At 45.9% G+C, this 14,101-nt stretch overlaps 2 protein-coding genes across 2 annotated transcripts; both read right to left on the bottom strand.

The window, feature by feature from the left end:
• Positions 1–298: 298 nt before the first annotated feature.
• Positions 299–3,710, bottom strand: LOC307234874 (uncharacterized protein; the record flags this gene model as incomplete). Its single annotated transcript, XM_080006739.1, has 6 exons — positions 3,664–3,710; positions 2,165–2,205; positions 1,621–1,690; positions 1,392–1,457; positions 453–1,168; positions 299–310 (listed from the first exon to the last, which is right to left on the bottom strand). Exons 1-6 carry the CDS (start codon positions 3,707–3,709, stop codon positions 299–301), a joined length of 951 nt encoding a protein of 316 aa, XP_079862865.1. The 5' UTR covers position 3,710.
• Positions 3,711–5,223: 1,513 nt separating this feature from the next.
• On the bottom strand, positions 5,224–13,781 carry sars2 (seryl-tRNA synthetase 2, mitochondrial; the record flags this gene model as incomplete). The annotated part of the gene is made up of 16 exons (XM_080007207.1): positions 5,224–5,680; positions 5,793–5,858; positions 5,948–6,040; positions 6,407–6,500; positions 6,632–6,744; positions 6,930–7,017; positions 7,140–7,185; positions 7,695–7,803; positions 7,893–7,940; positions 8,129–8,234; positions 9,459–9,522; positions 11,228–11,282; positions 11,403–11,543; positions 11,970–11,999; positions 12,232–12,327; positions 13,512–13,781. The coding sequence occupies 16 exons, from the start codon at positions 13,779–13,781 to the stop codon at positions 5,540–5,542; spliced, it is 1,560 nt and encodes a 519-aa protein (XP_079863333.1). The 3' UTR covers positions 5,224–5,539.
• Between the last annotated feature and the right edge of the window lie 320 nt (positions 13,782–14,101).

Below are 14,101 nucleotides of genomic sequence, written 5' to 3'. Positions count from 1 at the left end.
ACACACACACACACACACACACACACACACACACACACACGACTTACTTCCCCTTCATCCTCTTTGGCGTTATCTTCGTCATCATTGTCGTCTTCCTCCTCACGCCGCTCCTCGGCCTCGTCCTCTCTCATATATTCTTCCTCGCCGCCGTCGTCATTGTCGTCGTCGTCGTCGTCTTCCTCCTCCCCCTCGTACCTCTCCCGCTCAAACTGCCGCGTAGCCTCGTCGCTCGCTTTCTCCATCACCCTCTTCTGAGGCGGCTCCTTCTCCTCCACCCCTTGCCCCTCCTTCCTCTCCTTCACCCCACCCTCTGTTTTATCCCCTGCTTCCTTGTCGCTCCCGTCGCTCTCGCTCTTCTCACCCTCCGCCTTCGCCTGGTCATCTGCGTCTGCTGTCTTCCTCTCCTCCTGCTCTCCGTCCTTTTTCTCCTCCTCCTCCTCCTCCTCTTGCACCCTCTTCATCTTGCGGAGCAGCTCGTCCAGCTCCTCCTGCTTCTCCTTGCGCTCCCTCTCCAGCTCCAGCTCCGGCTCCTGCTCCTTCTTTGGCTCCTTCCCCGGCTTGCTCCTGCTGTCCTGCTGTCGGAGCAGCTCCTTCAGCTCCCGCTCCACCTTTTCCTTCTCCACCAGCAGCTCAGCCTCCGTCTTCCTCCGCTCCTCGCTCACTCTCTCGCTCTCCGGTTCCTTCTCTGTCGGGAGGCTGGCCGCGGCCGCTGCCTTCCTGGTCTCCTCGGCACCTTTCTCCCCTCTCTGGAGCTCCTTCTCCCTGGCCGCCTCGTAGCGCTTCTTCTTCAGCTCCCTCAGCAGTGTCTTCAGCTCGCCGTCGCTCTGCTCCTCACCTCCTTTCTTGCTGATCTCCTGCGCCAGCAGCTCCTCCAGCTCCTTGGCCCTCTCCTCCTCCTCCCCCTCGTCCGCCCCACCTTCGCTCCTGCTCATCGACCCCGCTCTGGGCTCATCCTTCGCCGGCTCTTCTCCTGGTCCTCCTTCGCGCTTCCTCTCCCCTCCATCGTCTTTCTTGGATTCGCTGGCTCCTCTCTCCTCCTCATTCCCTTCCTCGTCCTCGTCCTCTTCCTGCGCCTCCTCTTCTTGCTGCTCGAAGTCGCTCTCGTCTCCGGCCAGGTTGTACCGGTATCCATCTTTCTCCCTCTCGTAGTCCCTCTCTCGGTCTCTCTCTGGACAAGACGGACAAGGATGGTGATCATCAAGCAGCTGTGTGTGTGTGTGTGTGTGTGTGTGTGTGTGTTTCCCCTCACTTATTGTATTTATTCGGACCTCACTTTGATACCAGTACACACGTACACACACAGACACAAATAAACCCACACACAAGAATGAGTGTGTGTGTGTGTGTGTGTGTGTGTGTGTGTGTGTGTGTGTGTGTGTGTGTGTGTTTACCGTCGTCAGCCAGCTCCTGCAGCTCCCTAAGCAGACCATGGTGTCTCTGAACTTCTTCCAGTTGCTCTACACACAAACACACCATCGGGTTGAGATTAATGCATCTAAGCCCTAAACCAATAAACATTAAAGGAAACCAAGAACATGTAACCTGCCATTATACCAAGCCACGTTAATAGAAACCGGAGCTTAATTTGTTGTGGCATTAATTTATTGACAGGGACGTTACCTGTCAGCCCCGGGTCACAGGTGTGGCGTGAGCCGTCGCCATTCAACGTCTCCTGTATAATACATTCCACCTTGGGACACAACACACATGGAGATTCATGACTCAAGATTCAAGAGGTTTATTTGTCACACGCATGTACACACTTTCATACATGTGTGCAGTGAATTGTCTTTGCAACGCACCCGGAGATTATGCAGAATAGCTACTAAACAGAACATAATAGCTAATCTAATTCCTACCTCGCTAACTAACTGAAACTAACTGATTCCTAAAGCGTAATGCATTTAGTGAATAGAATAATACAAATAAAATAAAATAAAAATAAACTAAGACTCAAAAAGGTAATATCGAGTGGGGTACAAAATAAAAGTAAAGGGAATAGAGTTATGTACATGGGATAGGCTATTTGTATATACAGATATGTGCAGTAAAGTGCATGTGAATACACTCAGACGGTTGGTTGTCTGAGACAAACAGACAAAGTAAACGGGACATAAAGATGAATATGCTGATTTAAAGGATAAAAGAATAGTCGTTTTCTGACCTTTGCGTCATTGAGGGGCAAGGACACTGGCCGGCCTCCCACTAGAACCACAGAAACACAGGGCAGAGGAAGCAGCAAAGCCTTAACATCTCGACATGTTTGCGGTCACCGCGCCACCCTGGGCACCGTGGCTTTGTTGCTTTTCCCAGGCACGGCCCGAAACCATTACCTCATTAAGGTAAGTGCCATTAGACGTTCGGCCACACGGGAAAAGAGGCTTAGCCCTCTCTCTCTCTCTCTCTCGCTCTCTCCCTCTCGGAAGCGGGTATTCCCGGTGCTTGACCTCACCGGACATTGTGCGGGCCGCTCTGTCGCCAGATCTAAATCGGTCCCTCAATCCCTGCCCGCCTGCCGCTCATTAGAGGTGCGCTAAGCAGTACACCTCAGTGGAAAACATCGAACCAAGTCAAAATAATAATAAATAAAAAATTGCCAAAGGCAACTTCGAAAAGCTCAGCGTGCTGCTGTTACGCGTCGCACAACGAGCCCGAACAGCGTCGGAGACGGAGGAACCTATCCGCACGGAACCCCCCGCGTTGATACCGCGTTCGAAGAATCCCCGTCGCTCGGGTGTCGCGCACGGCACCGGACTCCGGCGGTGTGCGCGTCAGCTCGCTCTGCCCGCCGGGCTCCCCCCGAGAGGTCTGCGTCAGCGAAAAGCCAGCGCCGCCGTCTGCGCCCGCCTCGGAACCAGGGCGGCCTGTTTTCGCCGCCCGTCCCTCGGGCTCGACGCAGCCGTCGTCCGTTTGGAGACGTCCAAAAGTCAACGGTTGACCTCGCCAAAACCGGGTCTCATCTGATGCCACCGCCCGATCACTTCGCACCCCCGTCCTCCCCGCTGCCTTACCACAGCACTGCCGCGGTCATACCTGCGACATTATATAAGCGTCCACGGCGTCACGCCTTTATATTATGAGGAGAAGAGCCACGCCGGTGAAACCCAGCAGGCCCCTCCACCCAGTTTGTGCGTTGATCACCCGGCCACGCATGGAGGCTTCCCCGTCACGGTAATTACAGAAAACCAACAGAATTCCCGGCATGCACCTGCCCACCAGCCACAACACACGGAGCGTCTCGACGGCGAGGAGACTGTGGACTCTCCACAGGAGACTGTGGACTTAACTGTTGACCTGATTTATTTCATTGAAGGTTAATGTTCCAAAATCGCACGATATAACCACAGACTCTGTGTAGCAATCTGTTTTTGCAGTGTGAATCTATAGGATGATGGAAATTAAAAGGTTAGGCGCGTAGTTATGCAACAAATCGTTTTTGGGGTTTTTTTTTTTTGTACGTTTGTCATCCTCCCAATGTTCCCTGCGGTCGCTTGCAACGAGACACATGCGATTAGAAAACCATCATCCGCATTTCTATTGGCGATCTATAAATCACGGGGTATTATTCTGCAATTTGCAGCCCGTGTTTCGGACGGGTCCCGAAGCCACTCACGGATGGAGGACAATCGTCGCTGAAAGACCGTCACTGCCGCCGGTTCTTACCTGTAAAAGCAGCCCACAGGAACACCGCGAACCGCAGACAGCCCATGGGGTCGGAGAGACGCGCCCCGCAGCAGACAACCTCGAAATAAGGGCTCAGCCTCCAGCGGAGCGCGGTGCGGAGCCAGGGCGCGGGGGGGGCGGGGCCAGGAGCAGGGCGCGCGGGTCAGGTGATCGATGACTGACGGATGAATGCAACCTGTATCGTTTTATTTTTTTATTTTTTTATAAAATATAAACGCATTTAAGAAGCATGATTTATTACTACATTACATCTAATGGATTTATACGAATGAAAAAAAAAAATATATATATATATAACTAAAAGTATTTAATTTAAAAAACGAAATAATTGAAAGACGTGTGGCTGCTGAAAATATTCTAGCGCCTTGTCGACGTTAAATATTCCGATCAGCCACAACATTAAAACCAGTGACAGGTGAAGTGAATAATATCGTTCATCTCGTTCCAATGGCACCTGACAAGGGGGGGTGGGATATATTAGGCAACAAGTGAACAGTCAGTTCTTGAAGTTGATGTGTCGGAAGCAGGAAAATGGGCAAGCGTAAGGATCTGAGTGACTTTGACAAGGGCCAAATTGGAGCAATGGAAGAAGGTGGCCTGGTCTGATGAATCACATTTTCTTTTACATCATGTGGATGGTCAGGTGTGTGTGGGTCGTTTACCTGCGGAAGAGATGGCACCAGGATGCACTATGGGAAGAAGGCAAGCGTGATGCTCTGCTGGGAAACTTTGGGTCCTGCATTCATGTGGATGTTACTTTGACACGTAGCACCTACCTAAACATTGTTGCAGACGAAATTCACTCCTTCATGGCAACGGTATTCCCTGATGGCAGTGTCCTCTTTCTGCAGGAAAATGTACCCTGCCACACCGAAAAACATGTTCAGGAATGGCTTAAGAAACATGACAAAGAGTTCAAGGTGTTGACTCAGATCCCACAGATCTCAACCTGATGGATCATCTGTGGGATGTGCTGGAACAACAAGCCTGATCCATGGGGGCCCCACCTCACGACTTACAGGACTTAAAGGATCTGCTGCTACGTCCTGGTGCCAGATACCACAGGACACCTTCAGAGGTCTTGTGGAGTCCATGCCTCCACATGTCAGAGCTGTTTTGGTGGCACAAGGGGGACCTATACAATATAAGGCCGGTCGTTTTAATGTTGTGGCTGATCAGTGTATATTCTGTAAAGTGAAATGACTTTATTAGTCAGTTAAAGCACAACAGCCCCCCCCCCCCAACTAAAATCATCAGCAATACAATATATGCTCTTCTATCTATGTTTGCACATGGGTCATACGCAAACCTTTCTATTCTAAAAAATATATATATTACAAAAAGCAACGGTGGAATTTTTATATTTGCTGGATTGATAAGACGCATGTAATGAACTACACATAACAAGCAATCAAGATGATTCGCAATTTTTAAGAAGTGATGTGTTTTATTCCATATCTTTCTTTACATTATCTTGACATTCAAGTTGACGTTTAAAGTACAATTTCATGATCAACACAAAAACGATATACTGTATATAAATTAACGGTTAGCAATTGGAGAGCGATTTTATAGTGCAACTGATCCATGTCCAAAGCTTCCACTCTGGCCAGGGTAGTGACCTCATATTGCATTCCGCCCAAAGTTTGAACCCTAACCGAAGCAAAGAAGAATTGCAGTTAATCCTTAATGTCAATAGAAACAAATTCAGGCAACGTCATATGATGAAACATATGTATGACCGTATGTATATATATGCGACAAATAACCTCTTGAACCTTGAAAAATTACAGTATATTTCTCGTCATAGATTAGGGTTGACACACTCAGTTTAAGGTTTGTTTTTGAATGTTCGTCATCTCGTCTTTGGAGCGGGCCTGGGGGGGCGGTGGTGCTGGTTGGGGCCGATGTATTTCAGCGGAGTGTCGGCTGGCTTCTCGATCACTTCCAGACCCATATAGGACTGCAGGGCCTGTGGTACGCGCACCTTTCCCTCCTGTACACAGAGGGAGATGACGACAAGGAGTGAGAGGGTGAAAGAGGGATTGGTAGTGTTAAGAGTGCGGAGCAAATCAAAAAAAAGTGATGAGCAACATCATCAGACTCACTTTGGTCTGGTGCGTCTCCAGGATGGCAATGATGGTCCGGGGGATGGCACACGCCGTAGCGTTCACCTGAAGGTGCACACATAGAGCACATGGTGAGCCAATGTGAGCAAGACCTGCATGATTATACCTCTGCCGCCCCAAGCCCCAAGCCTTACTGTGTGAGCGTACTGCAGGCTGCCATCCTCCCTCTCATACACAATGTTTAGGCGCCTGCTCTGGTAGTCCGTGCAGTTGGACGCGCTGGAGATCTGACATGCAGAGGAAAAAGAAAACGAAAGAAATGGTCCTGTGGTGCTCAGTGGGTACAGAATGGCACTAAAGCACCTGACTTGGGTTGGGTTCTTACTTGGCTTACCCTTACGCAAAGAGTATGTACAATGGGCTGTAAAACAACTAATTGAAGCCATGCTTGTGGGTCTCTCCAGTCAAACAATGCTGATTCCAACAGAATCTCGTATTATACTTCAAAGAGTTTAGATTGCACTATATTAGAATTGTTAAAAAAAAAAAAAAAAAAACCTGCATAAAATGGTTTAAAACTATAAAATTGCACATTGTCAAGGGCCGTGTTCAAAGAAATCGGTGCAGCCATACAGCAACCTCATGGCATTCACCTCCCCATAGGCGTTTCTCCCCGGCATCCAGGCTTCAATGTCGTACTTCCTGTGTGCTGGAAGACCCAGTTCCTGTGTTGGCATGTCAAGGACTCTGAAAATGTATACATATATCAAAAAAAAAAGTACAAATCTTCCGGATGCATGTCATAAGAGCAGGTGCAGATTGTGTGGGGATGTAGGACTGAGTGAGTGAGGCTGTCGAACATTAAAGCGTTCAGCGACCTGTAGGGGAGCTCGAGAGAGGAGAAGATCTCCTTCTGCAGAGACAGGAAGTACTGCAGGAGCTGAGAGCTCTCCTCCCCCGTCTCATCAGCCGTCACACCGAACATCTCCACCTGTAGACACACACACACACACACACACACATCCCCCACCCCCACACACTTCATTGATATACGGTACTTCAGCAAGATGAGCCAATCTTCCTGGGCACAAGTATCTTATTATCAGTAAAGTCAGAGGCGTGTGTGTGTGTGTGTGTGTGTGTGTGTGTGTGTGTGTGTGTGTGTGTTCCCTTCACCTTGTTGAAGTGATGCACTCTGTACAGCCCCCATGTCTCTCGTCCCGTGTCGGTCTCTGCTCTGTAACATGTGCTGCTGCACGCGGTCCTGTGGTGGCACATCACGAGTCACATCATGCAAAAATAGAATAATAATAATAATAATAAACACACATGAAATACCAAATCTCCCACTTGATAGTCCAAACCCCTGAGCTCCCCAGTTCTCACAGGACAGGCAGGTCCTTCCAGTTTACTGCATGGTCCATGAAATAGCCTGGTGTTGGAAAGAGACAGGATACACCAAGTTAAAACGGGGTTCATTCTGGCATAACAAAATCTAATTCAAGAACTTTCAAGTACTTTTTTAAGCTCTACTTTTTCATTTTCAACAACTTCACGCAAAACAAATATAATAAACGTTGTGATCTTTATTAATTACAATATTATATGTCTCTCTCTCTCTCTCTCTCTCCCTCCCTCCCTCTCTCTCCACACACAATTCTGGAAATGTTTCATCACGGATTTCAAGCTTTCCAATCAGTTTTCAAGCACAAAAGAGGCTAGTTACAAGGTATTCCAGTCCTTAAATTTCGATAATTCAAAGGACGAAATTCAAGCACTTCAAGGACCTGGTAAGAAGCCTGCATATGAGAGATATATTTCCCCTTTAAATGAATGATCATGTAATGGGAGAAAGCGTATCGAGAAATTCTCCATATGTCTACAAACCAGAATCCCTTGAGCCGAAACCCCTCGATCATCCACAGGGCAATGGAGCTTTACCTGCCACCCCCACCTCTCCGGTTCCGGCCAGGTTGAGATCAGGGAAACGGTCCGGGTTCAGAGAGTAGACTTGGGAGCGGTGGGCATTGGGTCGCATCCCGCAGCCCTCCTGGAAGGGAAGACAATTTCAAAAATCAATCTAAAAGAACAGTATAACAGAGACAACGGATAACACAAGGAACAGGTTGTGACACTTACAAACACTGCCCCCTTCAGCATGTCTGGCACCACCATGGGAATGAAGCCCTGTGCGGGTTAAAAGAAGACAGGGATTAAAAAAAAAAAAAAAAAAAAAAGCGGTAGTTTCAGAAAAGCAGAGAGAGAGAGAGAGAGAGAGAGAGAGAGATTTAGCCTCTGCATCTCCTTGCTGTGCCTCCTCCAGGGGCAGAATACCACATGTAGATGTAAAATTTTATTTTCTGACCCAGGCCTACCCGCCGCTGCAGGGTGTCCAGAGCGAAGTTCTGCAGGGCGGTCTGCAGCCTGGCCCCGGCCCCCCGCAGGTAGTAGGACCGGTGGCCTGAGATGTGGGACAGATGCCTGGACCAGAGGACAGACGGACAACATATACAAAAAAAATAGTCAAAGGCACTGGTTTGAAAAATTGAGCAGGTGGCATATACCAGGGGTTCCCAACCACCGTGCCGCGGAGCGGTGCCCGGCCATTTTCCACTGGGCGTGAAAAGGCGGGCAGGGGTGCCCTGTTTAGCCTGTGCTTTACTTTAGTTTTGCAAAGCCTGATCAGAGCGTTCTCAAAATGAAAACAAACGAGCGGACAGTGTGTTTTTTATTTATTAATTATCTATATGATTTATTTTAAGGTTGGGAACCTCTGGAATATAGAATAAATATAGCAATACATTTCATACACTGCGTTCCAAATTATTATGCAAATTGGATTTAAGTGTCCTAAACATTACGTTTTTTGTTTTTCAATTAAAATCATGGATGGTATAGTGTCTCAGGGCTCTTTGGGTCACTGAAATATATACTACTTAAGATGGACGTTCCACATTATTAAGCAGTTTCAAGCAATATGGGAAAGAAAAGATCTCTCTGCTGCCGAACAGCATGAAATAGTGCAATGCCTTGTACAAGGTATGAAAACATTAGATGTTTCACGAAAACTTAAGCGTGATCGTACTGTGAAGAGATTTGTGGCTGATTCAGAGCACAGACGGGTTGGTGCAGATAAAGGCATAATGAGGAAGGTTTCTGCCAGACAAATTCATGGGATTAAGAGAGCAGCTGCTAAAATGCCGTTACAAAGCAGCAAACAAGTATTTGAAGCTGCTGGTGCCTCTGGAGTCCCGTGAACCTCAAGGTGTAGGATCCTCCAGAGGCTTGCAGTTGTGCATAAACCTACTATTGGGCCCCCCCTAACCAATGCTCACAAGCAGAAACAAACAGTCTTGTTTACTGATGAGTGCCGTGCAACCCTGGATGGTCCAGATGGATGGAGCAGTGGATGGTTGGTGGATGGCCACCATGTCCCAACAAGGCTGTGACATCAGCAAGGAGGTGGCGGAGTCATGTTTTGGGCCGGAATCATGGGGAGAGATGTGGTAGGTCCCTGAAGGTGTGAGAATAACCTCGGAAAAGTATATAGTTTCTGACTGACCACTTTCTGCCATGGTACAAAAAGAAGAACCGTGCCTTCCGTAGCAAAATCATCTTCATGCATCGACTATTTAGGAAAATCAGAGAAAAATATCATTTGCATAATAATTTGGAACACGGTGTAAGAAACCCTCACGGTCTCACCTCTGTCTGATGAGGCCCAACTCCTCCCCCAGTTCCACATGACCTTTGGGTTTGAAGTCGAACACTGAAGGCGGAAAGTGGAAAAGATTGACATTAGGATACATATTTTTTTTCTCAAATTAATATTGAATTTGGAAAAAGTACAGTAATGTCAGCAGGCTTCATTCTGAATTCAAGGACTTTCAAGCACTATTTCTTTATTTTAAAGGAGTTCAAAGAAACTTAAAATGTGATCTTTATTAATTAAATATAATATAATCTTAGTCTCATTGTCTATTATTAATATTAGTATACAGCATATATTATTGTTGTACAATTATATATATTATCAACTGTTGTATACTTCTAACCTTTCCGGTAGACTGTCTGTTTGTAGTACCCTTTGTACAATGACCTCCCCCCTGGCTTGTCACATTCCTTGGGACATTCATTTTAATACATTGTGTTTACCGGACCTCTGCTCTTTCCTCCACCTTTCTCCTGAGAGACACTTAATATCTTTAGTTAGCATGGTGTCTCCCCCTGACCACACCTGGCTCCTTGGGACCTTCATTATATAATACCTTTGTTTAGTATCTGAAACCAAAGCCCCTTTCCCACTTGCACTGAAACACATAAATCCGCTGGCAATGACGTGTGAACAGGAGCCGGTGTCTATGTTCTGTAAAAGTCGTTCAATTAATTTCCCCACTCTCGACCTCGTATAATTTCCTCGAAAATGCCGGCACCACTGTGTAATGTAAGTGTATGGGAATGGAAGCAGTCATATTGTCGGGACAAGCACATAAACTAGGGATGGAGCCAAATCCAAATATTGGGAAAGCACAAATAGTTGATTTTTACGAATATTTGTTTCGTACAAATATTTCCAAAATGATTTGTTTTCCGGAAGAAGAAAGTTTTTTGGGTTTTTTTTCAGAATAACAGCGAGTCCGATCCGACCCGTGGCGCTCAGCTGCAAAGATGATAAACTGAAACACGTCCCGTCCACCTGAAGATGGGTATTTATATTCTTAAATTGCATTATTTTTCTTCTTAAAAAATGCCACTCACATGTTAGTGTGTCTTTTAGAGTTAGGTTTGGTGGCATTGAGCAGCAGTGCTCGCACCTAGTGTGGAGCCGGAGAGGGAGCGAGTGGACAGGGAGACATAGGATGGGTGGAGAACGTTCCTCCGTTGGAGGCAGAGTGTGTAGGACAAAGTGTGTAGTCACACTTATTTAATAACCCTGGGTTAGGGTTATTTTTTCCAGGGGCTTTGTCCCTGCTCCGTCAACAGGGGGGAACTGAGTGCGTCCGGGAAGGGCGGGGATACAGGGGGGTGGAAACTGAAGCGCTGGTCTGGAGAGCCAGGAAAAAAAAAAGAAAACTATTCATATTGTACGTCTGTTGCCGCCAGATTGTCCAAACGATAGCATCTACACTGGACATAACCCTGTATGATCCTTACTATTCCCCATGGGCCCACGATTTTATGTATTCAATGAGATGAAAAGCAATTATGGAAAAATGTTATTACAATCTGAATAACAAAACCAGAGGTTTTCAATGATCTTTTTTTTTTTTTTTTTTTTTTAGGAGTTTTCAAGCACATCAGCACGAAGGGGACCATTTTTCCAGGTCCTCCGGTACTTAAATTTCTGAGGACGAAATTCTCCCACGTCAAGCACCTGAAGGACCTGGTGAGAACCCTGTGTCGGGAGTCCAGCATGTCCCTTAAAAACAATGCCTATCCATCCAGAAAGCCTATATACTCCAAACGCAGGTCACCTGGCTTCTGTCCAACCAGCTCCAGCACCGTCGCCTGGCTCTCATCTCCGATTGGCTAAAACCGGAAACACGGACACATGGCTTGAGTTCCAAATAACGTGTTCGGAATAAATGCTGTAATATCTTGCATGCAACCATTTCAAAAAGCAGCAGTGGACTGTTCCTGTGTCTTTACCACGTCGGGGTGTGTGGTGTTGGGCAGACTGAGTGCTCGGCTGTAGTGCTCCCGTTCCAGCTCACTTTCTTTAGGGTACAGTTGATTGAGCCGGTCGCGGATCTTTCGACCTCTCTGACGAGCTTGGCTGAATTCTGGAATCTGGATAATGGAAGAAAATAATTAAAAAAAAATAAAAATAAAATAAATAAAAAAAGTCACTCACTGAAAACCTACTTCCTACACTTACGTACAGAATTTCAAAGACTCAATGAGGACAATTAAATGTTATAATCTAATTTAATCAGTCAACCAGTGTCAACACTTGTATTTGTTTATTTATTTTTATATATCTGACTATTTCGTTTTGTGGTTTTCTTTATTAACTTTTATTCAAAAATAAGTATTTATTTAAGAAAAGTATTTCTTATTTATTTTATCTTCACTTTTTATTCTATTTAATTCTTTAAAAAAAAATGTTCATGCTAATTGTCTAAAATTCCTCGTTTATGCATGTAAATTATCTTTGAGTGTTTTGTCTTAACCCTCAATGACACATAATAGGAAATTAAATGAGGTCCCACTTACATTTGCGAGAGCCTTCTTGTCATTCTTGTCCTGTTAAAACGAGAGCAGCAACGTGTCATGTTCAGGAAATACACATTAAACTATTAGAATGTTATACATATACACATGCATCAAGTTAGATTGTCCTCTATCTGTTCGAGGCTGGATGTCAGGGTAAAAAGTATGTTTTTGTCAGCTCTTTGAAAATAACTATGTGTTGTTGTTCTTTCAGTTTGCAGGCGTATTGTAAGTGATTTGGGTGTGTGCGGGCAGTCGTACTGACCACCAGCGCTCTGACTTCCTCACTGACTACGTGCTTCTGCGCCTCCAGCTCGAAGATGTCCTCCCTCACCGCTTGGAGCTGCCGCCACACTCTCACCTGCAACGCACACAGACACAACAGCCCAAATGTGGTCGCGGCGTAGACACGGGGGTGAAGCTGGACAAGGGCGGGTCAAATGTATGTGTCCGAATACTTTCATCATTATTTATAGTTATCAAAATGGAACTACCCTCCCCCCCTTGCAGGAGCTATACACCAGGAGGTGAAGTAGCAGAGCCCGCAGGATCATGAAGGATCCTCACCACCCCAACAACGGACTGTTTCAGCTGCTGCGGTCAGGCAAGCGCCTCCGCAGTCACACAGCGAGAACAGAGAGACTGAGACTGAGTTTTTTCCCGCACGCCATAAGAACTGTCAACGCTGACCTCACCAGGGGTCCTAACTGAGCCATGCACTAGGCTCCACTACCTACTGTACTGTATGTAGCATACTGTACCGCATACTGTGTCACTGTTCAGGGTTGTTCGTGATGCCGTATTGCTGCGCCGTACTGTTGTATACTGTGCTGTATTATCCCAAACACTACCTCACACTATTCACATTCACATGCCACTTTAATTCACATGCCACTTTAAATGCACATATCTGTATATACATAGGCATATTCCTTCAACCTATTCCATTTTATTTTTATTGTATTTTATTCTATATATTTTTATCTTATTCTATAAGTATTCAACTTACTGCATTACGTTTTAGGAGTCAGTTAGTCGGTCTATTAGAAAAGAATTTTTCTACTTTTATTTTATTTTTTATTTTTTCCTAGGACATAGTGTGTGCTATCACCGGGTGCGTTGCATTACATTTCACTGCATATATGTATGGAAGTATGTATATGTATGTGACAAATAAAAAATCTTGAATCTTGAATCTTGAATCTTGATCATATCGAAAGGAGTGCAGAGGTCATCCAGACATTTTTCATTGTCGCTTTCTATATCTTTCACCAGGGGGTGTGCAGGTATCAGTTAAAAACTTTGAAAAAATATATTTGACTATTTAAAAATAGATTTTTGGAAAAATAATATTTTTTTTAATTTAGTCTTACAGCCAAGTGCTATTTATTATTCTGTATTCTGTGTGTACACACACTGTGTAAGGGACCGGGTGGAAAACATAACGGTAACGTGTAAGAATATACAATATATAGAGCATTGTAATGTAGGAATGTTTCGACATCATTTTAATGAGACAACCGTTCATGACGCCGCCGCTCTTACGATGTCTCTGACTTGCTCCCCTCGCAGCTCCCCCTTCCTGTTCTCCACATCGGCCATGACTCTGTCAGTCTCCTCACACACCGGTCGCATGTCCAGGTCCGGCTTGTCGCTGTAGCCCTCCCGGACATGGTCGAGCAGACTGCTCCGGGTGCCGTGGGCCGAACGAACCAGGCTCACCCGGCACGATGCTTGCCGAACGCGTGTCACCGGCTTCAGCGCGTTCAGTGTTGCGCCTCCAGCCCGGGCGACCATGCCAATGCAGGTCGCCATGTTTGGGGTCGGCTGGTTCTTCTTCGGTGTTCGGCAAACCCAATTGTAAGTGCATTACCGCCACCAACTGGAGATTATTTTCCCCTGCGAAGATTGAGCACTAAAATATAGAATAATAATAATAATAATTATAGTAATAATGATTAACAATAATAATAAATATTGAAATGCACTAATTTATGTATATTAAATCAGTTTATTTTAGAAAGTTGTGTTGCATTCCATTGAAAATTGGAACTCGTTCATTCCGACTCGCGAGTCCACGCTTCCGAGCTATTCTATTGCTTCTGCTCGAGAAAAAAAAAAACATGGACGCCCGC

This window comes from Zeus faber (assembly GCF_960531495.2).
Source record: "Zeus faber genome assembly, chromosome: 9".
NCBI lineage: Eukaryota > Metazoa > Chordata > Actinopteri > Zeiformes > Zeidae > Zeus > Zeus faber.
This window is presented reverse-complemented; position numbering and strand designations above follow the sequence as displayed.